The sequence below is a fragment of the Periophthalmus magnuspinnatus genome, chromosome 9, assembly GCF_009829125.3.
Source record: "Periophthalmus magnuspinnatus isolate fPerMag1 chromosome 9, fPerMag1.2.pri, whole genome shotgun sequence".
In the NCBI taxonomy this organism is placed as follows: Eukaryota; Metazoa; Chordata; class Actinopteri; order Gobiiformes; family Gobiidae; genus Periophthalmus; species Periophthalmus magnuspinnatus.
Genome location: NC_047134.1, coordinates 13,179,722 through 13,206,031, shown reverse-complemented (window position 1 = coordinate 13,206,031; position 26,310 = coordinate 13,179,722). Strand labels below are relative to the sequence as shown.

The window sequence follows — 26,310 nt, the reverse complement described above, 5'->3', positions numbered from 1 at the left end:
CGGGAGGAGGAGGAGGAGAGCGGGAGGAGGAGAGGGCGACCAGCCGCTGACGAACACCGAGCTCCAGGCGCGTTGTTCCCCGAAGTCCTTTGAAATCTATGTAGAAACAAAAGATCGTTTTCTGAAGCGGGAGTCATTTGTTCACCACGAAGCATTATGTGTACGCCGTGTTGTTTCTCACAGGTAAGCGTGACGAGGACTTTTATTTGTTATTTATCGACAATTTGGCGCACGATTGGCTACAATGTAACACGGTGGAGCTCGCGCTGCTAGATCAAACCACTACTGTACTGTTTACTTTCTGTCTGTAAATCTGTAGTTCCCCTCAAATGATGTAATAATCTTATATCTTCACTCTTTATTACGAGACACCGGAGTAATAAAGCCAAAAAACTCTCGATATATTGGGCATTATCTCAGTTTATTGTTCTTTATAAAGCTTTTTTGCTAGCTTACTGGGTTTCCATGTGACTCTGCTTAACAATCCTTTCTTGGAATTTCTCCCAGTTTGTGAAAATATTAAGTATTTATCACCAACCTTACTTCCATTCTCAGGAATAGCATGTATAGGTTAGATCCTGTATCCTGCAAGTCAATGGAAAAGGCATAAAAACAGTCTGCTTTTCTGTAACTGACTGTAGACCAGCAATTACAGAGCCTGCAATTTAACTTAACCACAACAGACAGACTGCTAACTGTCTACTCCCATCTTTTAAGTTGATTTTAAGAAGTCCAGTCAGGTCAATTTGGACAAACATGACCACTACTATTGTGTGCCTTTGTAAGCCTTTGTAAGCCTAGGCTGCATTTGTTGGCCTTTATTATTTAACTAGGCTAAAAGTATGCTGCCACCATCCTGAATTATTAAAGCATCAACCATTGCCCTGCCTCTTACAATATGAATCTTTTATATCAACTTCCCAAGAGCTTCAGAATTTAATGACAGTATAACTTTCAGTTCAAAAGTTGATAGATGCCATGTGTGTAGGCCTATGTCAGATATTAAACTACACCCTCATATGTCTTCATCATATGTTGTGAGGTCGACTTTTTCTTTCTGGAGGGAGGGCACACAGTTGGAGACAGATTGGAAGATGGGAGTTGGCTTGATGTGTGTGCAGGACTCATGTAATTTCACAGTGGGATCAGTGATGGATGCCATGTTGTGAGCCGGGGTTTAGCTGTAACTCATTATTGAACTTTTTTAAAGCACTGTGAGCATTTGACTGTGTGTGGACTGAAACTACGTGGAGGTCTGGATGGAGTACAGTTACTACAAGCATATTTGGCAGGAAACGGTGGTTAGGGCAAGATGGTGCTCCACAGGTCATGCCAAAAGCAGACAGCAGATTATACACCCTGACCAAAAATAAAAGTTAGCCAATATCATATATGCTGTCATTCATGTTATTATTGCTGCTAGATTAAAATATTTTGCACACCACAATTGCAATAGAAAGACATAACTCCCATAGCTCTATGTTAATTACACGATGTGGCCTTAGTGGAATCTCTGTAGACAAGTGTTAAAATGATTCATCCATCTTCTCAGGAGTTACATTGGTCAACAGCCAAGGATTTCTTAGAGAGATTAAATTGATATTTGAGGTTTAAATCTTATGTCTTTCTGATGCGTGATGGAAGAAATGCTGTGGTCTGCCAACACAACATGTTCATGTGGAGATGATGTAACCACCTGAAATGCCAAATCAGTGTGGTGCCATTGTTCTCAGCGATGGCAGTCCTATACTATGTAAAGGCTAGAAATATACTGGAGTGCTATAGGGTTAAGTTTCATACTTAAAAGGACCCGATTGCGTTGTATGTGGAGGAAATTGTTACTTAAATAATTTTAGAATTTGTGGGGTCGTAATTGTAACCAACCAATCACTATTTTATTTTATTATTTTCTTTTCTTTGCAGTATTTACTTGGTAGTACTTGGTATTTTTTGTTTAGTTTTTTGGTCTTTCTGATTCCACTATTCTGCTCATTGGTCTTTGTTGATTGTTGCTAGGGGCTTTATTTGCCAGGAGGCAAGACTTTCTTTTGTGTAGGGAAACAGAGCAGTGATACATTTCTGCTATGTATATAGACAGTGGTGAACCTGTCAATCACAACACAAGGCCAAATGCTGCAGACTTAGGTTGGTGCATATAATAAGTATGTTAGTGGCTGTGAGATATTTAAACTTCTCTAGCTTTTTTCATTCCCAGTCCTTTCAGTGGCATGTGGTTTTTCATCACTGGTTTCACTACACCCTCTTCAGCAAATGCGTTATTGTAATCTGAGATGTAAGGGTGTGTCTAAGCCTTTCCCTGACTATGGTTCACTGAGATAAACATCCAGCATTTATCGTTATTAGGACATTTTTCCCACTTATATTTCTGTGGATGCCTCAACAGTGCATCATATACAACATTTATTTGTAGCTTGTCCAAATGCACTGTAATTTAAGTCTTTTTTAGTTAAAGCATTTGCAGTTTGTGTTGTCCAATTTTTGTCTTAGTTATTACGAGAAAGTAAAGTTAAAGTGGTAGTAGCCTATGTAACCTTCTAGAGGTGAAAAGACAACTGCATGATTCTACGGAAATAGAAAGTTACCATACTTTGGAACATTATCCATGGAAATAGATATGTTTTATGTCATACTGTGGAATATTACAGCCAAAGGAACAACAGTGCCATGGAAACAAGCTGGAGGACGCCTTCCTCCTGGTCAGTTGGCTCCGTGCACAGTAGCACCCGGCAACATCACTGTTAGCGTCACTCACTACTTCCTCTCCAATTTTATCTCTATGAAGGTTTTGCCGAGTCACTCTAAAATGATTAAAGCTGCAGGTGAATGTCGCTGACAACATGTCAAACACAGCACAAAATGAACACTTCACCAGAGGACACTTCTGTGTTCAGAAAGCTAAACAATGCTAAAGCTCATGCTAATTTTGAGGCCTAATAAATACAAAAACAACAACACAAATGGATGCATTTCACATATAAAAATAATTGGGTAGTCTTTATTTTTATTGATTTGAATTTGAATTTTTTTATTTTATTTTGTTTTACGATTTTAATAAAAGTGACTGTTAGCTTTAAGACACAGTGAGCTAGCTGACGTGTTGCTGTGGACAGAGCCTACTCTCAATAAGAATATATGCAACCCAGTGGAATAAAAAATCCATAAAGAAAAAAAAAAATAGCAAGAAGTTACATACTGTGTCTTTAATATGTAAGCAGCCAACAATTTTTATTAAGTTAACTTTTAATCACAATTTAGTATTTTTACAATCTTCATGTCTCCTTTATTGTTATCAGACTTCTTACTATTATATTGCAACATAAGTTATCTTCAAAATTACTAATTAATTTTACGTCTTGAGTGTTGTTTATAAAGTTTCTAATTAGCTTTAATACATTTCCCTCATGTTCACTTATCTTTTAACTTGCGTCTCATGTACGAAGTCTAAATCAACAAACCACGCGAGTATATTGTCGACTAAGTTTCCAGACTGGGGCTCAGTTATTTCACCATACCGTTGCATAAACCGTTGTGTCTGTCTTTGCGCTCAATGTTCACTGCATGTTTAATTTTGGCTAAGGACAACTTCCTGTTGTATAAGTTCACTAATCTTTAGAGAAGCATCAATAACAGGACAGTAATTTTCAGAATAGTGGGTTCCGTGTAAGTAATTTGTGCTTGTAGATTATAGTCAGCTGTTTCAACATGTGGACAAAGCCAAGAAGGACATATGAGAAAAGACTAGCTGGTTACACAGCCTTCATTTCCTCAGGCTTCTCTCTCCACTATGCCCCGTTCATTGGCTCTAAGTACAAATGATTCCCCATTGAGGCTTTGTGTTAGAGAAGCAGCTCTCTGAGTTGGAAGGGAGCACTGGTGTCTATAGCGACAAATTTGTAAGGAAAAAGTGGAGAAAATAATGGACAAACCATAGCGTCATAGAGACTCCTGGGTCTTTTAGGGAAGGGCCCTCTGTGGTCAATGTGGCACCGTCCCACAGAATGAAGACACAAGAAAGACTTAAGATTCAACTTAATTTTTGTCAGTAATTTATATTAGAGCTGCACAATATTGCACATGATAGGAGTTTAAGCATTTCAAGGACTTGTGTTGCAGAGCATGTCACTAAAGTATTTTTTTAATCATTGATTGTGTGTGTATGTATGTCTGGTAGGGTGGTGGAATTAATCAAAGTTTGTCAGTTGAGTAATTCCCAATCATCAATGGTCAGCTTGGGTTCTTTTAACAGAGTGGTCTATAACCAGTCCTCTGAAAAAAAAAAAAAAATGTATTGAATATTATAGAATTTATTTCTCCTTTCTTCTTTAACTCCAACTAGTACTTCATAAACATGCATATTTGGGATACACCGAAAAAAGTAGTTTCTAGGCACTCACATTTAGTCAAGACTAAAATTGACACAAGTAAATCCTTTTAATATTGTAATTTGCATTTGTAACTGGATGTTCTTCTAAATTTGTAACCCTGAACTATCTAAAGTAGGCCAGTTAGTGGGTTAAACGTTTTCAGTGGCTCATTGAATGTCCCATGCATTTTGTACTTGGGTGGACCGTATGTCGTTGAAAGAGGAGCCTGCCACAAAGCAGACACGGTGACCACCTGTCGGCTTGTTGGTGCGTGCTGTAGCGGAGTGGATGTGTGTGCCCTCGAGTGGTATAGGGTCACTGGATTACCATGGATACTCTTTTTGTATCCATGTGTGGTGGAATTCTTTTGGATGCCCCTTTGGCCCCTGTCTCCCCTCCCTCCCATCCGTTCTACCGAGTTTGCACTTGGGCCCCTCGCTGTGTGCTGTCCTCCAGTGAAACACCCCCTAACTAATGAAATCTAAACACCCTCTCGTCCTAAATAGCCCTGTTTTTTCTCGCGTACTTGCAGTGTGATGCGGTTAATTAAATGTCCATTGAGAGAAACATGTGGGCGCTGCTGAGACAAAGCAAATGGATTATCCTGTTAAGCTGCGTTTGCTCCGAGTTCAAATTGTCAGTGTCTTCTGTCATGAATTGGTAATGTGCTAAAATCACTCACATTTGTATTAGCATGAAGCATATTTCACAAAAGTAACTTTCCAGATTGTAAGAAAATTCATTTAATTTGTCAGTGTTATGAAGAATCAAAGCCTTTATTCTGCGTTTGATCCCACTCCAGTGTGCTACCGACAGTGTCAAAGCTTTCTTTGTGTTGCTGTTAACCATCAGCACATCCCTTCTCCTTCTGTTGGCTGTCCTGTCCACAGTCGTCTACTGCTGTACCCTTGACCTATTTCCAGTTGCCTCCGCTGTATCTCTGATAAAGGGCCTATAGTTATGGCTAAATAGTTTGGAGGTTGACTTGATAATGGCTGTGGTCCATAAGACTGTAACATGCGGCACTACATTTCACACTGGCTTTACTTCATCAGAGCATGCTTCACTGCACCACATACTTCTATAATAAGGCCATACGCAAGGCCATACACAAAAAAATGAGATTTATCAAAGGTTGGCTGGGAAAGGAACACCTTGTTGCCATTTTTTCACCACTTTATCCATAGCCTTGAACAGCTGTCCCAGCTCTCATGCAGTTTTAAGTGTTTGTCAGGCTAGACGTCAGGATACTGTGGTCAGGACCTCCACTGCTCTCACCTCCCACCACAGAGGTTGGGCTCTCCGGACGTGGGTGTGTATCTCTGGAAAAGTTTAAAATGGTGAAACATATAATTATCCTTTGTCCTGTAAATAGAACTCAGACCTATATTTTGGGACTCTGCTATGTGAGAATTAAGCAACAAGACTCTGCTGTCCCAAGATCTATTTTATTAAAGATTATGCCCATGTATTAGCTCTCTGATTTAGAAACAAAAAGGAACTCAGCAGTCACAGTCAGGCAGTATCTACTTCCTATAATTGTGTCTTCAGAAACACAGCCAGATTTAACATCAAACCACAGTAACTTAACCATATTATTAGAGTGGCAGTTTATTTAATTACAGGGTCTCACTTGGCTCGACCCAGTAGGTAAGTGTAAATAAATTAGATTTGTGTTCACCAGGGTTTAGCGTGGATGCCGAAAGATCCATTTGGATAGGGATAAGTGCATGTTTAAAAGACATTTCTGCTGATTCAGTCCAAACTCATAACAATATACACTATGTCCAGGTTGACTAAAGACATGCTCTGGGCATTGATTCATTGACCTAAAGAGTGTGTGATGTGGCACTGGCAAAAGCTCTGAAAATTATTAGGACTCCTGCAAAAACATATATAAGTGTAAGTCAAAATCCATAACACTGTTCAGTCACTTCCAAATCTCCAGCTAACCACCACCATATCTTCTAAGTTCTGCTATAAATCCTTGTAATCCTCATAAAATCATTATTTGACAAAGACTAAATGATTAAATGACAAGAACAACTCTACTATACTCATCATATGCCTTGTCTCTCTTTATGTCTAGCTGGCCTGCTGCTGTGGCTCCGCTGCTTGCTCCTGTTGCTGTAAATGCTGCCCCAACATCAAACAGTCAACAGGAACTCGCTTCATGTATGCGCTCTACTTCCTGTTGGTCACCGTTATCTGTGTCATCATGATGTCACCCACTGTGGACGAGGCCCTAAAAGAACATGTAAGTTTTATATGTATGTCAAATACCACACTACTGAAGTTTTGTAGTACACTTGAGTGAAACTTTTGACTTTGTAGGGTTGTAGTCCTGTGATTAAAGGGGGGGCATGGTGTGGCGCTGGCCAAAGCTCTTAAAATGATAGGATTTTGGATTTAAGGTTTGTTTCCTTGGTAACTGAGTCTTTATACGATGTATAAAATATGTCATAAAAAATCAAAAGACACATTGTGAGATATTCAAGTGCAACCATCTTTTTTGTTGATAATATAATAGTTTAATACAATGTCTGATGTACATTTTAACACAAGTGAAGGTTCACCCAGACACAAAAGTCCCGCCACATTGCTGCAGAATTGTGCACATATACTGGCCCCAGTGGGATGCCGGGGCTAAAAGAGCAGTCATTGTGCGTTGAGAGCATTGGTCCTTTCTGGACAGATTTACAGCAGCCGGCCCCTTTCCTTCTTAATCACAACCCATGGACATGCTAATATGGCCCTCTACATGAGACAAAGACGCCAAAACAGGCTTTTTACTCCATGTTCTGATCTGCTTTAGTGTGTACTACACTATGGTGACGACAACTCAATCCATTTGGTTTCTCGCATCAGCATGGCTTCAACCATCTTAACTGAAACATAAGTAAAAAAGAAGAAGTTGGCCAAATATATTTCAGCATGTTGTGTATAATATTTATCATTATCATTATGTATGTTGGTTAACTTTGTCACTCACTCTGTGCCACTGAACCACTTGTTTTCCTAAAGCTCACAACAATGCCCTGACATGCTTTGTCTCTCTTGTTGTGTTTGGACATGGCCAAGTCTTCTCTGTAGCTCATGCTGGACTCGCCTACAAAAGGCGGTTAATATATTCATCTGTGCCTTTGTCTGTGTACACTGACAGCCAGATGTAAGGCCCCTTGAACAGCCTGTAGAGGAGAAAGCTACAAAAGGACTTGTGGTCACTGTCTGTTCCCTCTTTTTTTCTCCTTTAGAACCTTGACACCCAGCTTAGTCTAAAACATTGTGAAGGCTAAATATTTTGGAGTTTGACTTGATAATGGCTGTGGTCCACAAGTCTGTAACATGCGGCACCACATTTCACACTGGCTTTACTTCATCAGAGCATGCTTTACTGCACCACATGCTTCTAACTGAAGCCAATAATAAGGCCACACACAATACACACACAGTTTGATACTAATCTGTTAAATATTTGACATCTCTTTTCCAGATCCCATTTTACAGTGAACTGTGTGAAAAGCTGAACGTGGGTGAGAACTGCCAGACCCTGGTTGGTTATTCGGCGGTTTATAAAATGTGCTTTGGAATGGCCTGTTTCTTCTTATTTTTTGCCCTCTTCACCATACGTGTAAACAACAGCACTGGATGCAGGGCAGCTATACACAATGGGTAAATCGCAATGAACATACTGTGCCTAAATACTTATGCACAGTGTAAATTTAATTTCCTTATTTTGTTGTCAGATTTTGGCTGATTAAGTTCATTGTGCTGGTGCTATGCTGCACTGGAGCCTTCTTCATCCCTGAACAGGAAACCTTTCTGCAAGGTAATCATACATTTTACACTTCAGTATATATCCATATTTGGGACTATGGCAATGCAATGACGATTGTTTAAACGTATCCATTTAATTGTGTTTTTTCACTCAGTTTGGCGCTATGTGGGAGCTGGTGGAGGTTTTCTTTTCCTTCTCATCCAGCTCATGTTGTTGATTGAGTTTGCACACAGGTGGAATACTAACTGGTGAGCACAGTCATATTATTACTTTGTCCTTATTTTAGCTCTTTGCGCATCAAAACATGTTTTATTTAGTTTACCTGCTATTGTGAGGGAGATATTCTCAAAAGACTTTCTATCTGAGGCAGAGTGGAAGGAGTTAGTCATGTTGTTTTCTTCTGGAAAAAGGAATCTTGGCAGAGGGCCTATTCTGTGTAGCTTCACACGATGCGTATGGTGTGCACACCGTTTCCCCCTTTCCAAATTAATCTACTGTCAACAAGTGTAGACTATTGTGGATGTTTGGTGAAAAACCCTCACAGATGGAAACTGCTTAAGAACCTTTAAAGTGTCATTAAGTCTACAATAAATCAATGACATTGGTTTCTGTCAACGTTTTTCAAAAGTTATGTTAATTTATGTGTTTTTGCTTTACTTTTTTAACTTTCAACTTGCCCTAAATGTTTTTGACTTATGTTATGTCTCTGTCCTCCCTTTTTAGGAGTTCAGGGGTGAAGCACAATCGTTTTTGGTACGCAGCCTTGGCCTTTGTGACTCTGATGCTGTTCACTGCTGCAGTGGGAGCTGTGGTCTTCCTCTGGCTCTTCTACACTCACAATGAGGCCTGTCTGCTCAACAAAGTCTTTTTATGCATCAACGGAAGTCTTTGCCTCATTGTCTCCATGTTGGCCATTTCCCCTTGCATACAGAAATGTAAGGGAAACATTGCTTCATTAGTTGCAGAAAACTGTAGAGGCTACACTTTAATTATTTTTGTGTTTTATTTTACAGTGCAGCCAAAATCAGGCCTGCTGCAGCCAGGGGTAATCAGTGTCTATGTGATGTACCTCACTTTCTCAGCCTTCTCCAGCAAACCTAAAGAAAGTAAGTAAAGAATTCAATCATATACTAAGAACTACTTTAGGTTCTTCTTGGTTGTCTTTTCTCAGCGTGGTACAGCCAAACAATCTCTTCCTTCTTACATGACTTCCACTATTTCCACATTAATCCGATGTGTCTCATTTTCTTTCTTTTCTTTTCTCTGCAGCCCTGGAGATTGATGGGAGAAACCAAACGGTATGTGTGTTTGAATTCTCTGAATCTGAGAGTGAGAGGAAGATTGTCACCGGGATTGGAACTGTCATCCTGTTTGCCTGCGTCCTGTACTCATGGTAAGACACAAAAATGTACTATACATGTTTATGCTTTTATTATCGTCTTCATCACTGTTAGTGTCATTTCCCTGCTTTTCTCATTATACATCCTTTGTCTTTGATACTAAAGCTGTTTTACATTTTCATACCTTATTAAATAATGTATCTTGTAAACTCATTGGCAGATCTTAAAATTGTATGTACTACTCTAGGATCTAACCACTGAGCCTCTTCTGTCACTGCTGACATGCATATCACATCTTGGTTATTTTTCAAATGGAAACATTTGTCTTTTTCAGCAATGTGAAACTGTTAATTAGATGAGGAAAGTTAGGTCACTATTTTTCCACTAATTTTTTTCCACTTCCCCTCTTCTTGTCTTTAGTTTGACATCCACTACCAAGAGAAGCTCTGCTGCGCTGCGAGTTTACAGACATAGTGAGCCAGAGAGTGAGGTGAGAGATCTAAAAGCAGTAACTTGTGTTAAACAATTTAACAAGGCCCTTATGTACAGCATTATACACTTCTTCTATTTCAGAGAGCTCGTTGCTGTTTCTGTTTGGGAGATGACACTGGTGAGCAAAGTCAGATCATTCAACCTTGAGCACATTTTGTTGTTGTCATTGACTTTAAGTGCATTTGCTATAATTCGCTGGCAGCTCATGCAGAAGACTATGCTCATTGCTATTCCTTGGCCTGACGGAGGATAGTGAGAAAGTATTGGTCAGCAAACGCAGATGATGTCACTGTTACTATGTGAACAGTGGGACAGTGAAGCTGTGCCAGATGTTGAGTGCAGTTTAGAGCAAGCCCACACCGCCCCCTGTTGGAAAGAAATGGAACTATGTCAGCAAGATAAATATGCATATATATTTTTTCTCACAGATGAGTTTGATGAGGAAAAGACCGGCTCAGGCCAGAATGTGATGTACGATGAGCGTGAAAGGACAATCTACAGCTACTCCTACTTCCACTTTGTCTTTTTTCTTGGCTCTCTGTATGTTATGATGACAGCCACCAATTGGTTTCAGTAAGTATTTTACAAACATAAAAAACAGAGTTGATCTTAGAATATGATTTGAGTACTATTAAAAGAGATAAAGAACTGCTATGTTAATTGCATTATTTCATATATAAGGTCATTACAAATTTGGTCAGAGCAGATATTCTCACTGCCTTCAGTTTTGCAGAACAATATCTTTCCACCACTAAATCAATGTGAACAAAATCATATAGGAGTTTTGTTGAATGCATTTGGTCAATTTAATTGTTTATTATAAACAAATTTCTATTATCTGATTACTTAATAAAATAAATATACTGCTGGTCATATTTGGGGGCATCCTATTATAACAGATTTTTTAAATGTATTTATTATTTTTAGACCAGTGTTCAATAACATTGAAAGTATTAAGGGACTGTGTTCTTGGGATGTCACCTTCATATGGTGCATGATTTTTAAAGGTAACTGTCTTTTCATCTGACATAATGCCTTCATTCTTTTTTTAGTTATGATGGGCACAAGATCGAGAAGCTTCTGGATGGAAGCGAGTCTGTGTTCTGGATAAAGATGGCGTCGAGTTGGGTCTGTCTGCTCCTCTACATGGGGACCCTCATAGCTCCCATGCTCTGCCCAAAACGCTTTGAAGCCTAAGACCTAGTCCTCAATCTGGGATCAGCCAGTTCTGATTCTCCCATCACCAGACTGTAGGCTTCAGGCTGAGCCACCGAGGGACCACTGCAATTCAAACTTTGACCTACCTTAAAACACAACCCGACACTACCCTCAGTGTTGCAAGTGGACTATTGCCTTTTGATTCTTATTCTAGTATTTGCTATGTTAAGCTAATACTTTGTTGGTTATTTCTGTTATTTCTACCTGTTGTTACTACCACTGACTTCTTAAAGTTTTTGTTACATTCATTCATTGTTACATTTGCATTTTGAGAACTCTAGATCTTTGTCATATTTTTTTTTTTTTGGTTTTGCTTTTTTCATGTGTTTTTTATAAATTGCCTGACATCTCAAACTTTATCAAACCATTGTTTTTACATGTAAAAACTAAAGAGCTGAAGAGGTATTTGAGTGTCTTTATGTACCACTTTGTGAAGGAAACTCATTCAATAATTGGATGTTGTTGAAGTTGTTTAAGCTCAGGTTAATCTAAACCTGTATTTGTTTATGCTTTTGTTATATTGTGCCCTTTTGTAGATGTTTCTATGCAAAGCTTTTTATATTAGAAAACCTGTGTTGTGAATGTTTTTGGATTTACCTGTGCTCCTTTTGAGCCTAATCTTTTTGAAGGGATGTCCTCTCCACCTGTACACTTTGTTGTCAGCTGTTTTAGGCAGTGCTTTTTTAAATGATCTGTGAAAACTGCACTAACATAGTACTATCTTTTACCAAAGTACGGGTTAGCAAACATGTTTGTGTTTAAAAAATCAAGGAAGTCTGACGTGTACTAGACAGGTAAGATAAGTTTCCATGCAGTGTCAACAGCCTTTTGCCTTTACTTTGTTACGTGTGGCTTTTACAGGTAGTAATCATGTAGCAAGAGTGTTTGTATTTTAAATTATTCAACACTGGATGTTGATTTTACTGCCAAATTGAATTTAGACATTCATATATTCACAAGTTATACATTTTTTTTTGTATTGTGTATATATTGTGCAAGCTTCTAATTTGACTGACTTACCCTCACTAATAGGCTTTATTTTAAGTTATTTGTAGATTTCAATCATACTTAAAGTTACAGTTACATTATAACTGAAAATACATTCATGTAACCAATAGTTTGATCTCAGTGAATATAGAAACTGTGGTGCTCTACATAATACAGCCATAGACTAGGTCAAAGATGTGTTTACCAAATACTGTACCTGTTCCCATATTCATTTTTAATAAAAAAAAAAAAAAAAAACCCAAAACAATATTGCAAATGATCAATAATGATAAAGACGCTTCGCATTCACACAGAGGTCCTTTTAGAAAATATGGATGAGCATTTATTGAACACAATGTATTTTTAATATTCTGCATGAATGTAAAACTTGAGATTTGTTTCAAAAGGAAAGAAATAAAGCTGCTGGTACATAGTTAACCTGAGCATAAAGTAATACAAGAAATACCAAAATACTGCTCTTTGACAGAAGTGAGACAGCCTTCACTTTGTCTCAAATTGTGGTGACCTCACTGTGCATTTTGTCCATAGAGATCCTGGTAATCCGCAGGAATTGTGTCTATTAAAAATATTAAAAACATGTTTAGGGCTATAACTATATTATAATGTTCTGCTGAAAAACACTTACCGTTGCAGCGATACTTCAGATCAGACCAGATGATGTTTTCCTGAGAGAAACAAAACACTCCCAGTCTGCCTCCTCTCATGCTCGTGTCAATGATGACTCCTGTGTCTGCGACTAGGTCTGAACCCTCAAAGAACCGAGCCCTGTGGCAAAACATGCAAACTAAATGTGTTATCCTGATGATGTTACTTTTATTCTTGCATGTTTTTCATTTGTAATAGTTTTGAACACAAATTGAATACTGAAAATGTATTCATAGTCAAAGAAATTTTCAATTAAACGTTTTAATTTATGTGCTGTTAAGGGGTATTGAACTGGATTAGTTCAGGGTTAACTGGAATAAAAATGGATAATCAGCACCCCCTGCTGTGCCAAATTTCAAGTTAAGTTTGGGTTAAGTTTTATGTTAATTCAAGTACAATTTTACACAAAGCATATTTAAAAAAAAAAGCCACATTTTAACACAATGTGATTGTTGATTAATAACAAAAATAATAATAATAAAACAAAGTTGCCTTTCAGTACCTGATGTATCCAACCTGTGGACGGTGCTGCAGGAACCAGCGGTAGGAAACCTTGTCCTTCCAGCCCACGTTCCTGGGGTCTTTCCACAGCAGCCGGACCTGGTCAGTAGTGTCCCCCGTGTGCCACAGTGAGTTCCTCAAATACTCACCTGGACCTGTCTTGGACTTTACCACCTGCGTTTAACATTTATAGAAATACGTGACAGATGTTAGGGGCCTCAGAAAGTTATCACACAAGTGAAATAACAGCATTTGTAGTAGTTGGTGATGTGTAATAATTTGCTGATTGTTGCTAAGAAGCATTTCTTAGCAACAATCAGCTAATTACTAATTATTATTATTGATTATTATTATTTGAATCCAGATTTTCCACATAAAATATTCTCACTTTGCTGATTTAGAGTTGTAATAGCACAAAAATGGCAAACTTAGTTTTCATATTAGTCAAAAACCTCAATACTGTTTTTGATACCACAACAGGTCTTAAAAAATAATTTTCTTTTTGGCAATATAATGAAAAGTTTTAAGACAAAACAATGGTAGTGTCTTTAATATTATAATAATGTGATCTTACACTCAATCTGACATAGATTAAGATAATTTTAAACAATTCAGAAAAGGTTACATTTTGTCCTGTTTATGTGATTATTTTCATTTGTTCAAATTATAATTGAATTTTGGTACTAGTTTTAGTATAACTTAGTATCTGCTGGGTATCATTTTTTAGACGACCCATACTTTGTTCACATTGTATCCAGGTCTAGCAAATGCAGAACTATAACTGGCAAACAAACTTATAACACACCTTTAGCTGTATTCCCGGTTCAGCCACAGCTCTGAAGGGCGCAGCCTGCCAGTAGGTTTGTTCAGTCTGTTTCCACATCACCACATAGAAGGAGGAGGAGTCCTGATATCCAAAGATGAAGCCAGCGTAATCGTCATCTGTCACTGTGTTTACATGGAATGTTCCCTCGAAGTCAACTCCACTGAAAGCTGTATAACCTGCAACAAAAGATAATAAGTGCTATATGAAGACAGCAATGTAGATGTAATTCAACAAACTTAATAATTCAATAAACTCACTACCCACCTACAGCAAGGCCAGGGTCAGAGTTCATGGTTTGAACAATCTCCATTCCCTTTAAAGAGACACAAATAATTTCAACAATAACATAATTTATTGATTACGTTAAAGCTTATATTATATATATTATATATAAATTACCTGAAATTAAATAAATGCAAGATAGATCATTTAAATGCCATATTGTAGAACATTAAAGGCAAAGCAATAGCATGGAGATGCAAAACCCCATACCAAAAAAGTTATGTAGTGCACCTTTAAGACTGTTCTTAATTAATCAACTTAATTCACCCCTGGGTCGAGATTAATTAGGGGATGGTTGGTGGGGATAGAAAAAAATAAACACAACTTCATCTACTGAAATGAGTTCATACAAAACCAAAATCATTTTACTCTTCATTATTCTAGTCTGTGTGTAGGATGTATGAGATACCAAAGACAAGACTGACTGATCTGTAGTGACTATTGATCACCTGGTTAAGGACAACCCAGTTCGGGTCAATCTGAGAGTCGCCCTCTGGATCCAACACAACCGTTTGATAGGCCCTGAAGTCCGTAAGGGTCACCTCAGCGTTCTCTGGGCAGTGATCAATCTTATCAATAACATTATCTTTGTCAAAATCTCCCTGGCATGCATCTCCCACTCCATCATCTGAAACAAACAATAGAAAACTATATACAAATGCAACAGAAGCAGAGCAGACAATGGTAGACAAAAGGGATGTCCCATACTGTCCGTGTCCCGCTGATCAGGGTTAGGCACCAATCTACAGTTGTCATCTCCATCCACAATACCATCATTGTCATCATCGTCATCACACTCATCTCCCTGGAAACAAAAAGAAAAAAACAACAACTTTAAAACACATGGAGTCCACAAAGGTGACATATGTACTTTGTAATAGTAGATACAAACCATTCCATCTTTGTCAGTGTCAAGTTGGGATGAGTTAATGATGCTGGGACAGTTGTCCTTTGAGTCCTGGTGCCCATCCCCATCACTTAAGTAAAGGGAGATGACATTTTAAACAACCCATAATATGCTAAACATATTTACCTATGTTTTAATGTTTCTCCATAAAAAAATCAAACTTTTGGTTTGTTTCACTCATACATGTTTGTGTTATCTTACATATTCTCATTCTCAAGAGCTCTAAACTCTTGCTCTTCTGTGTCTCTCTGTCAATGCACTTATATGCTCAAATCAGAGCTTAATTAATTTCAAATAGAGTAAAACTATAAAGCTATCATTAATTACATTAATTATATTGTGTTAAAAATAAATGAAACGCTTATGCGTAATGCATGACATTTAAATGACGTGAGAGGACAGTACCTGTCTATGTTGTCATCACAGCTGTCTCCAATGAGATCATTGTCAGTGTCGGACTAAAGGACACAGTGAGTTATTAAAGACAAATCTGCTGCCTTTGTAGATGTTGTTTCAGATGTTATTTGTAGTGACCTGGTTTGGGTTGAACATATCTGGACAGCTGTCACAGGCGTCCCCCACTCTGTCTCTGTCTCTGTCCCTCTGGTCTGGATTGGGGACTCGTGGACAGTTGTCAACGTTGTTCCTTAAACCTAAGAACAGACATTTACAGTGAGCTGTTTGGAAACAATTGTCAAGAAATGCACTTCTCTAGTCTGAACAAAAACATGGTGCTCCATCGTAGTCAAATGCATCACCAGATGGCAGTGTTTGTGAAAGGTAAAATAGTTTCCAGAAGCAGTTAAGCCCTGGCAGAAGAATACAATGGAAAAAACTCTTTAGACACGAGACAGACATGACCAAAGACTAAGACATCCAGCTCTGGGTAAAAGACATTAGACGGTTAAAATGTAGAACAATTTCAGCATGTGTAGTAACAGTGTGAATGAATATGTGAAAACACAATAATAAGGATTTATGTGGAACAGAGCAATTTGGAAAGGGCAACCTGGCATTTACAAACGTGAGAACAGCTAATTCCATATGACGTGGAAACTTAGGAAGTCTTCCACAACTTTTAACTTCTTGTATTTATTTCATGGGTCTTCCTGAAAACCACAACTGCTTAATATGAAAACAACAGAAAAGAGGTATCATGGCATTTAATACAACTCAAATTAAAAGAGCTTTGTCTGGAGCCACAAGTCTAGATACTGAAGTGTACTACAATAAAATAACTTAATTTGCTATTTACTTTTACAATGTGTTACTTAAAAGCTTTACACTTTTGAGTAACGAAATGCAGCAGCAATGCATTTAATAACATTTAAACACTGCTGCAACTACAGATGGCCAATATATGTGTGCTAATATCAGAATCAGTGACATGCAATATATTATATTATACTATACTATTGTGCTTATTCCCAGTTTGTCCTGCATCAGAGTCTTTTTGAACAATTAGCAAATTGGTAATCAATTGGTAAAAATGGAAATAGAAGAGCAATTACGCAAAAAAAATGTGTGCGCTTACACAACCATGCAACAAGTTATTTCATATAATCAGTTAAATACTGTTTGCAATTATTTTTATACACTGAAAAATTATTTTGGGAGCTTTACCACAGTTTGAGGGCCTTGCTAGATTTTAAATTTAAATGTTCATTTTGCAAAATTTGACTATTGGCCACAGCAAGTCGGACCATTTCTAGCTGCAACATTTTTTAAACTACTCCAAATTTCAAAACTATAGTAGCACTATTTACATGTTGCGCTCACCGTCCCCATCCATGTCGTCATCACACTCATCCCCCAGACCATCCTGATCTGTATCCTTCTGTGATGGATTGTCCACGTTTACACAGTTGTCACATGCATCGCCATGGAGATCTTTGTCGCTGTTTTTTTGGTTCACATTCGGTACGAGCCAGCAGTTATCCTACAATATCAGATTATAGTATGTCTATATTAGGTTATGCACAATATCAAATTTTAGTGTTACTATTAGAAGAAACATTAATCAGTGCTAGTGCAGCCTCTGAGTGAATTCTGGAGGTTCTGAGCTTTCACTTGAGTGACCTGTTCATCTACTGAGAAACACTTGTGTGTTCTCTATCTGCAGGATTAGACACTGGCAACCCTGGTTCATCTGTGATAGCAGTGTTTTTTAAACCTCTACGAGTGCATGCTACGTACAGTTCCTTTAACTATAACATTTATAATGAAAATAACCTACTTCTAAGTTCACAATGCCATCTCTGTCAGCATCATCATCACAGGCATCTCCCACCCCGTTCCGATCCGCATCTTCTTGTCCCGAGTTGGGCACAAATACACAATTGTCCTGAAGGCGTAAACAAACTCCATGATATGGAATAACACATTAAAACAGTAAGAATGTGATAAAAGTACCTTTTTACACTTTTCTTCGCGGCAGGGCAGCTTATCATCAGGGTAGCCATCAATATCAGTGTCTTTTCCACACACATAACCATTGCCTGCCCATCCAACACCACACTAGAAATTGTCATAAATAGTCATATTATGTATGTAAGTATGTACATTTTAAGTTTTTTGTCTCATACCACACAGCTTATAGTGCCATCTCTCTCCAACACACAGTCAGCATTGGCAGCACAAGGACTTGGTAAACCATTGGGGCAGAGTCTAGTCCCCTGACAGCCCCTGTTTTGGTCCCCAATGAATCCTGGTTTACACTCTCCACAGTAGAAGGAGCCCTGTATGGGACAGTAAAGATTTAGTCATATATTCCATAGAGGTGCAATAATAAAAAATGGCTTTACCTCAGTGTTGTGGCAATGTGAGTTAGGCGCACAGCCCCCATTTTCAGGTGGTCCCAGACACTCATTGATATCATCACACACCTGTAGAAATTTTTAATATGTATTTTTATTTAAGACTTTCTGGAACATTCCTGGGTATGAGTACCAGTAAGCGATAAAATTGAAAAAATGTTTAATATTGTATTGTTTTTAACACAAGCAAACTTATTAAAACTATGAAAAAGGCAACAAAAAGGGCAAATTGAAAATAAAAATAATATATTGGAATTTTCCAGTCAGAGGTATAGTTGTGGTCTATTGTTGTTATTTTTACAGTGAATTCATGATTTATGTGATCATTTGAACCTCAAGCCCATTTTAGCACAATTAAATTTGCATAATGTTTCCTGATTATCATCATGGGGAAAATAAAAATGAGATTCATTTTTGTCAGTATTGCCCACCCATATTTCCAGTAATGTTTTTGAATTCTCAGGAAATGGCCAGGTCCGATTTTCTGGAAAGGTTCTGGTTCTTTTCACTTTGACTCACATTCTGGAAAATTTTCACGGGGCTTAAGGGCTTAAGTTTCAACAAATGTAACATGCCAAAATTCATTCTCAGACTTCTATAGACATGTTACCTGCTTGTGCGTTTGTGCGTACGAGACACCGACTCCTGTGAGCTCAGGCCCAGTGTATCCCAGTGGACATTTCTCACAACGAAACCCCGGGGCAGTGTTCACACACCTCACACCAGGGAAGCACGGTTGAAACTGGCACTGAACATAAAAGTGCAAGTAGAAAAATGTCAGCTAGTCCTTACTTCTCTTTACATTTCCAACAGACTAGAATTAATTTCCCGACTCAAAAATCTGACCACAATTTTGACACCATTTTGAAAGATCATTAAACTGCTACTGTCTTTAAGTTTGTCTACCTCCAATTTATATATCAGTTTTACTGTATGTTTTGTATAAAAGGTCTTGTTGATAGGATGCATGTTACTGTTTCTTCTTGGCCAGAACTCCCATAACAGGAGATTTGTAGATACCTATTTCTGTTTAATATGGATGGAAAAAGAATCTACTAAGGAGACAAAGTGAATATTCTTAATCTTCAATCTTTCAGTGGAACTTTCCTGGTTTGAAGTGAAAAATAAATCAATAAATAATAATAATAAAACTAAAATCTCTACCTCATCCACATCATCACAGCGCACACCATCTCCAGTGAAGCCATCAGGGCAGGGGGCGCACCTCCAGCCCCCAGCCTCTGTGGGGATGCACATGTCCTGTCTGAAGCAGGTCCCAGGAGGACATTGTTTCAAATGCTGAGGGTCAGGTTTCATGTAGAACCGTTCTGGTGGTTGGTTAGGTTTGGGTGTGGTGGGACTGCCCTCAAAGCCTATGCAGACAGCAAAGTAAAGGTATGAGCACAAATGGTATTTTAAACATTGTAAGATTTAATTTAATTTACCACAGGCAAGGCATTCTGTTATGGTGTTCCTCAAAAAAGTGGTCTCCTTGATCTAAACCACAAAGAGGAAGACACAAGAGATTTCACCAGTTGATATTGTCTTACATTTATCTTTTTATAGGGATATTAGTAGCTCCCTGTCTCCCCTGATTTTGAGTATCTTGATGGAATTTAAAAGTCTTAATTTCATCATCACATGCTGTGGTTTTTAAAAGCCCAAAACCGAGACGTCAATTACTTTTTATAGTCAACCACAGCTGATCTATGTCTAAGAACAGGTTAAAAACTTATGAAAACTTGAAATGACTTCTGATCCCAGAGCTGTGTTTTCAATCACATCCCTCAAAAAAGAGAAAATACAGATGCTTGTAAATTACCTTATAAGTCGGTACGTCTAACTTAATTTTCATTTTCTGCCTTCTGTTTAATTCATATAATCTAATTTAGTGGAACAGCCATTTTTACCTGCTGATTAAGGAGTTCCTTCATCTCCAAAAGCATTTTCTTTAGCTCCAAGATTGAGGTTTGGTCTGGTACTGACCTGGTTTCTTGAAAACCTAAATAGATAATTTTGCATGGTTTCAGTTTAATAAATAAATGAATTTAAATACAATAACCGTTAGACTTACTCAGCAGTTGCAGAGATTCACCATGACCAAAATGACAGTTTTGCAAAGTGGCCACATTCTCAACAGTATCCTCTATCACCAGCTTCAAGTCTGTCAGCACATCCTAGCATAATTAAGAGTCATATTTAGGAGAACCTTTGAAATAAAAAGACATACGGAATATGCATGAGAAGTAGAAAGGTGTTTAGGCTGTTGTCACCTGTCCACTTGACTGTAAGGTCCTGAGAGCCACTTTATTTGGGCCCGGCTGAAGAGAGCCAAATGCAGCCGGTACATCATCCACAGTGTGCACCAGTCTACAGTCCACATAGATGCTGAGGCGAGGGGGGCCTTGCTGAAGACCAGAGGCATGAAGCATCACGTGGTGCTCTCTTCCATCAGCTAGAGACGGATGAGTAAAACTAGTGGTAGCAAATCTGCCATCAGTCTTCTGGTACCGTAAAATTACTTGTGAGAAAAATATAAAAAAGAAAAACATTAATTATTCCACATCAATATAATACAAAATATTTTATAAAATGCTACGGTTTACATTTGTTTAGCTTGGCTTGCACACTCAGCTCAATGTATTTGGAGTTGTCCCGAGGATTGATAATACTGAAGAGGGAGGTGGGAGCCTTGTTGTGCAGCTTGAAGGAGGACAGGAGGAACGCCTCATCCCGCCCCTTGTTTTTTAAGCTTCCCTGGAGCAGGTCTGGCAGGCAGTCAGGAGACACCAGCAGGTCATAGACTACAACAGGATGGTAAATGCAAGTAGCAGCATTAGTGTGTCATTGGAAAGTGTTATTGGATATTGGCTTTTTCATTTAGCCAGCAGCTGTGAGCAATTTAGACAAAGCTACTGCTGAGTCACAGCTCTGGCAAACTTTATTATGTGTGATATACATGTGCACGTCATAGAACATGTAAAAGTGTTTTGTTTGTGCCTCATCTTCTTTTATTGAGTGCTGAAACGCAGTTATTTAATGAACAGATTACTTTGTCGGACAGAGTACGCTTGACTGTTTTCATATAGTAGCATAAATACTCAACATCAGAGACAGTACAGCAGATTGATGCCCCATCTATCCATTTTGTCTATCAATAGTTTAGGAAGGGTGATCTGTCCCTTTTGGATGTCCATAGTCACTTAGGCCACTGCCCCTTGTCCCACTTATTTACAGAATGTCCCATGTGTTCATTGCTGCCACATGAGTTGTATGAAAGTGAAATTCATCAGAATCAGAACTTTACACTTATTACACTTATTCAGCCCAATGGGAAATTCTGTTCTTTACATTGAAAACAGCTTGATAAAGATTTTTTTTTCTTGCAAAGAAATCAAGATCTCTGAGCTACATTTTCCGAGTCCATGTCCCACAACATTAAATAATCTGTATCTCTTTGTCTACAATTTAAGGTGGTCCCTAAGTTTAGATAAAAGAAACTTTTGTACATAGGCTAAACAGAGTGAAAGCACATTAATGGTCCCAATATGTGACTGCATAATGTCCCTCAACAGAAAACAAAAGTACAGAGTACAGAGTGGTCAGCAGCACTCACCGATGCCTTGAGCAGTGACTGTGAGCACCAGCTGCTGCAGCAGCAGACCCACAGCAGCCCCTCTGGTCCAGGCAGACATCCTCACAGCTCAAGTCAGGACCAAGTTTCCACTGCAACAAGTTCCACTGAAGGACAAAGTCAAGAGGATCCAAATGCTTGTGCAAAACCCAGAAGAAATACGATGGCAGAGTGCTCCCAGCTTTTAAAGCAAATGGGAGGGTCCTCTGTTGTCCACTACTGCGGCTTTACTCCCTGTAAATACTGTCCCACCATGAAATTTAAACAGTGGGAATAAAACAAAAAATAAGAACATAGACTAATATAACTATAACTATAAAAGATGTGTGTTACAATAGTGTAGCAGTGAGTTGTCAGCCAGACAGAACATTTATGAGGCCTCACTGTGTGAAGGTCCAGCTCAAATAAACAGATGGCAAATTCAACATTCGACAGGTTATAATTTTTAGTTTAAAGTTTAGTTATTCGATTCAGTACCTGGAGGTAGTGTCTTTCCATCACTTTCTCGCTTGAATTATGTTATGACTTGTCAGATTCAGGACAGAGTATAAAATGAATGTGGTTATGTGACATCAGCTGTTATTTTACCTGCTGCCCCATCTCACTGCGCTGTGCTGTGGTTTGAAGTGCAACATGCAGACACTCCTCATGCTTCTGCACACACACACACAGCACACACACACAGCACACACACACACACTTACACACACACCCCTACACACACAGCACACACACACACACACACACACACACACCCACACCCCCACACACTCACATACACACCCCTACACACCCCACACACACACACACACACAGCACACACACACACACACAATAACAATCTTACGCGCCAGTTGTTTCAGGTACGTCATGACGTCAGCCTCCATCAGCCACTTCTATGAGAAACATGGCGCTGTCCATGGAGCTGCGGTGTTGGGGAGGAGGCTGGGGTCTTCCGTCTGTCCACACAGAGTCCCTCATAGTGCTGGTAAGTCTCTTTGACAGTGCATCTGATCGTGTCGTGCAGGCTTATAATTCAAGCTTTATTATTTCTTCTGCATCTTCTGTTTTATTTAGCTCTCGGGCTAATTCCTATGACACTGCCCTGATTGTTTTGTACATCCGTGCTAGATTTGTTGCAGCAATGTCACTCACACAATCGTTCTGCATTGTTTTTCCTTTTTACTTTCACCTAAATATGTCGAGCAGCGGCATGTGTTTCGTTGCAACCAATTATTCGTCCTTCAAGGTCAGCTGTTTTAAAAATAGCATTGATTTTGTCTTTCCCTTTGCCTGGCCTCTGTGTGGTCCTGGACAGGCATCCCTTCTGTTGTTGATGCGTAGTATTGGAGCTCCTGTGTGTAAAGATCCCATACAGAATTACACTTATCTTAGGTGTTTACTATCATGTTATAGATCTTTCTGTAGTTGTAGTAGTAAGACCTACCGCATGGTGACGCCTTAATCGATTGCTTTGATAGTTTCTGTTTCTAATGCTAGAACACATTAAATTGAGTCAAATAAGAGCAGGGTTAAATCATTTGTTGACTATATATCTTGTCTTTCCTTTAGGCTTATTCCAAATTTTCTGGAGCTCATGTTATAGCTTCTCCAATCGACTGGACATGGAAAACACTCACAGGTGTGGCTTCCTTTTTATACAACATTTCACTGCTGTCCTTCATATTTGAAACATAATACAAGGCTTTTATCTGGCAGAATAAAAATACTATAGTCTACATTGCAAACCTTAAGTCTTATATATTTGTACTTGCAGCAACAGTCCCAGAGTTGATGTGTGGAGAGTCGTCTGTTACAGATCCGACACAGATTCTTAATTTTCTTCGAAAGCAGGTGAGCTCGTAACTTTTTGCCCCTTTCTACATTAATTTGAATAATCTTGTTTTACAGTATGATATATTTATTCGGATGTTTTACAGCGATTCAATGCTGATTATGAGTTAACAGCACGACAGGGTGCAGACACTCTGGCTTACATAGCTTTACTGGAGGAGAAGCTCCGACCAGCTTTGGTAAAAAGTTCACCCTCTCAAATAAAATTGGCATTTGGCAATACTTAAAATAAATTAAAATACTTCTAAATAATTGATTAATTATTCCAGTTGCATACCTTCTGGGTGGATGCAGAAAATTATGCAAATGTGACAAGGCCCTGGTTTGCTTCACATTCTCCATTTCCACTGAACTTTGTGGTCCCTTGTCGTCATGCCAGCCTTGCCATATCCAGGATCCTGCTAACCAAAGGGGAGTCCCCACTAAATAGAATTAATGAAATAGAGGCCAAGGTAAAACAAATAAATGAATAAAATCACATTAACGCCTTTTAAAAATACTGTATATTGTTATTGTTACGTAATTATTCATCCCTTGTCTTTTTATATCAGCTTTACAGTGACGCTAAAGAGTGCCTTAACCTCCTCTCATACCGACTGGGAACAGCAAACTACTTCTTTGGCAGCTCGTAAGTGTTAACATTTCATAGTTCATTACAAAAGAAGAAAGGAGGCTTAAAAAGGTGACCGTGGCTCTAGTAATAACACATAATATTTTCTCTATAGTCCGACCAGTCTAGACGCCTTTGTGTTTGGTTTCCTGGCCCCACTATACAAAGCCGGCCTCCCGAGCAGTCCACTGCAGAGTCACCTCAGTCAGCTGGAAAACCTGACTCTGTTTTGTGAGAACATCCTCGCTGTCTATTTCTGTTCCAGTCAACCCAGTAAGATATGTTTTATGCTGTTTTGTCTCTTTAAAATTTCATAAACGTTGTTATTTTTAGAAATTATTATTACATCTTCCCTCCAGGTTCTCCTGTCCCTGTTCAAGAAACAAAAGATGCCAATCTTCAAAAACTGACTCAACTTGTAAACAAAGAATCCAACTTGATAGAAAAGGTGTCTATATTTCCTGTATTTATTTAAAACTTTCTCTGACTCCTTCTCATGCCAACAGAGCCTTGTGTTTTTGTGTGAGTGTGTATGAGTAATGGGGTATTTTAAATAGCCCAATAATAATATTATTGTATGGTAACATTTGCTAGAAAGCTTTAGGGTGCATTCACGCTTGCACACACCACATTAAAATTGGAACTAAACTGGGGCTAAGCTCAAAACTAAACCTGGGATAGAGCAAGACTAAACCAGGACAACACATGACTAAACCAAGACAAGTGAATGCACCCCCACTGAATGACAATAAGGCTAATAAAATCACATCATGATGACTTCTAAAAGACACATAATATGTAGCCTCTAAATAAACAATAACAATTTCTTTATATCTTCAGCCGTCAAGATAGCTGGTAAAGTTCAGAAAACAAGAATTATATTTGAATTGTTATAAAGTTAGGTCTAATCTAATTTTAATATTTCTATTTTCAGATGGATGATAACCTTCGCAGCAGCAGTCCTCAGCACAAACCACACCGACCAGAGCCTAAGGCCACTTTAGCAAATGAGAAGAACTCGACCCCTGCATAACTCAGGGCCTTCTGGAAAAAGGATAGAAATATAAAGTATAGAAATGAATGCAGAAATAATGATGATAGTTTTTGAAGATGTTGAAGGAGAGAAAATGCATGAGAGCTTTTTAACTAAGTTGGATGCACGTATGTGGTCAAGCATGGAAAGCTTTCGAGTGGTGCTAGACAGAAAGACCCTGAAAGTTCAAAGGAAGGCCAAAGGAAATGGAAAAACTCCATCAGCGAAAATATGGGAAATTCAAGTTGGTCATTTTATTTTTTAATATATTTTTGTTCTATATTATAAAGACACAGTTTTAACAGTTGATTTTTAAGTTATAAAGATAAAAGAGTCTGTAAATAGTTTATTACCAGAGCTGAGCATTTTGACTTTATTATGTGCATAATGTATGTGCATGTATATGACTGAAAGATATTTAGTTTGGCTCTCACAAGCCTGCTTTGTAAAATAAGTAAGCAATAGAAGAAGTATATAGAGTTATATATAGTGACAAAAGAGTTTTATATTAAAAATCATGGAAGAGTCCACTAATGCATTATAAACACGCCTTTATTGAAAGTGTCAAGTGTCCAAGTAACTGTCATTGTTTTAGTTTTTTAACTGACACATTCCCTGTGTCTGCATTATTGTTATATGTGCCTGACTGCTGTTGTCTTTTGCCCAGTGTCTGTTTTAAATATGATTTAATTTCACATTTGCCACAGCTGTTTTCTATGCCATGAGTTGTAACATCAACTTCATATAATTGCAATAAATTAGAACATAAACCTAACTCTTGTTTTACAGTTGTTAAAATTGGATTCAACTTGTATTTTATAATTTAAAAAATGTGTTTTATTGTTCTTAAATGACAAGAAATTTGTAATTCATTAGGGTGATTTACAGCTGTTTTAGAAATGTTTAAAGAACCTCCACAATGAACCGAGCACTCTGATGTTTATAGTGAATTGAATAAAAAAAATTTGATCAATACAAACA

The 26,310-nt window shown here is 38.2% G+C and overlaps 3 protein-coding genes across 3 annotated transcripts; 2 read left to right on the top strand and 1 right to left on the bottom strand.

Moving 5' to 3' along the window:
• The first annotated feature begins 1 nt into the window (after nt 1).
• On the top strand, nt 2-12,630 carry serinc5 (serine incorporator 5). The gene is made up of 12 exons (XM_033972298.2): nt 2-183; nt 6,475-6,642; nt 7,879-8,057; nt 8,132-8,214; nt 8,318-8,411; nt 8,887-9,098; nt 9,177-9,269; nt 9,433-9,556; nt 9,924-9,993; nt 10,077-10,113; nt 10,424-10,568; nt 11,048-12,630. Exons 1-12 carry the CDS (start codon nt 157-159, stop codon nt 11,190-11,192), a joined length of 1,377 nt encoding a protein of 458 aa, XP_033828189.1. The 5' UTR covers nt 2-156; the 3' UTR covers nt 11,193-12,630.
• Nucleotides 12,521-21,999, bottom strand: thbs4a (thrombospondin 4a). The gene is made up of 23 exons (XM_033973221.2): nt 21,815-21,999; nt 20,805-21,002; nt 20,472-20,719; nt 20,273-20,375; nt 20,109-20,200; nt 19,644-19,695; nt 19,363-19,571; nt 18,809-18,946; nt 18,187-18,267; nt 17,968-18,120; nt 17,795-17,899; nt 17,619-17,726; nt 17,162-17,321; nt 15,917-16,035; nt 15,788-15,840; nt 15,368-15,452; nt 15,184-15,280; nt 14,925-15,103; nt 14,458-14,506; nt 14,173-14,369; nt 13,369-13,541; nt 12,847-12,986; nt 12,521-12,777 (listed from the first exon to the last, which is right to left on the bottom strand). Exons 1-23 carry the CDS (start codon nt 21,891-21,893, stop codon nt 12,728-12,730), a joined length of 2,868 nt encoding a protein of 955 aa, XP_033829112.1. The 5' UTR covers nt 21,894-21,999; the 3' UTR covers nt 12,521-12,727.
• A 731-nt stretch (nt 22,000-22,730) lies between these two features.
• mtx3 (metaxin 3) lies at nt 22,731-26,305 on the top strand. The gene is made up of 9 exons (XM_033973354.2): nt 22,731-22,820; nt 23,405-23,474; nt 23,610-23,686; nt 23,773-23,865; nt 23,956-24,138; nt 24,238-24,314; nt 24,412-24,569; nt 24,656-24,744; nt 25,231-26,305. Exons 1-9 carry the CDS (start codon nt 22,731-22,733, stop codon nt 25,327-25,329), a joined length of 936 nt encoding a protein of 311 aa, XP_033829245.2. The 3' UTR covers nt 25,330-26,305.
• The last annotated feature ends 5 nt before the right edge of the window (nt 26,306-26,310 follow it).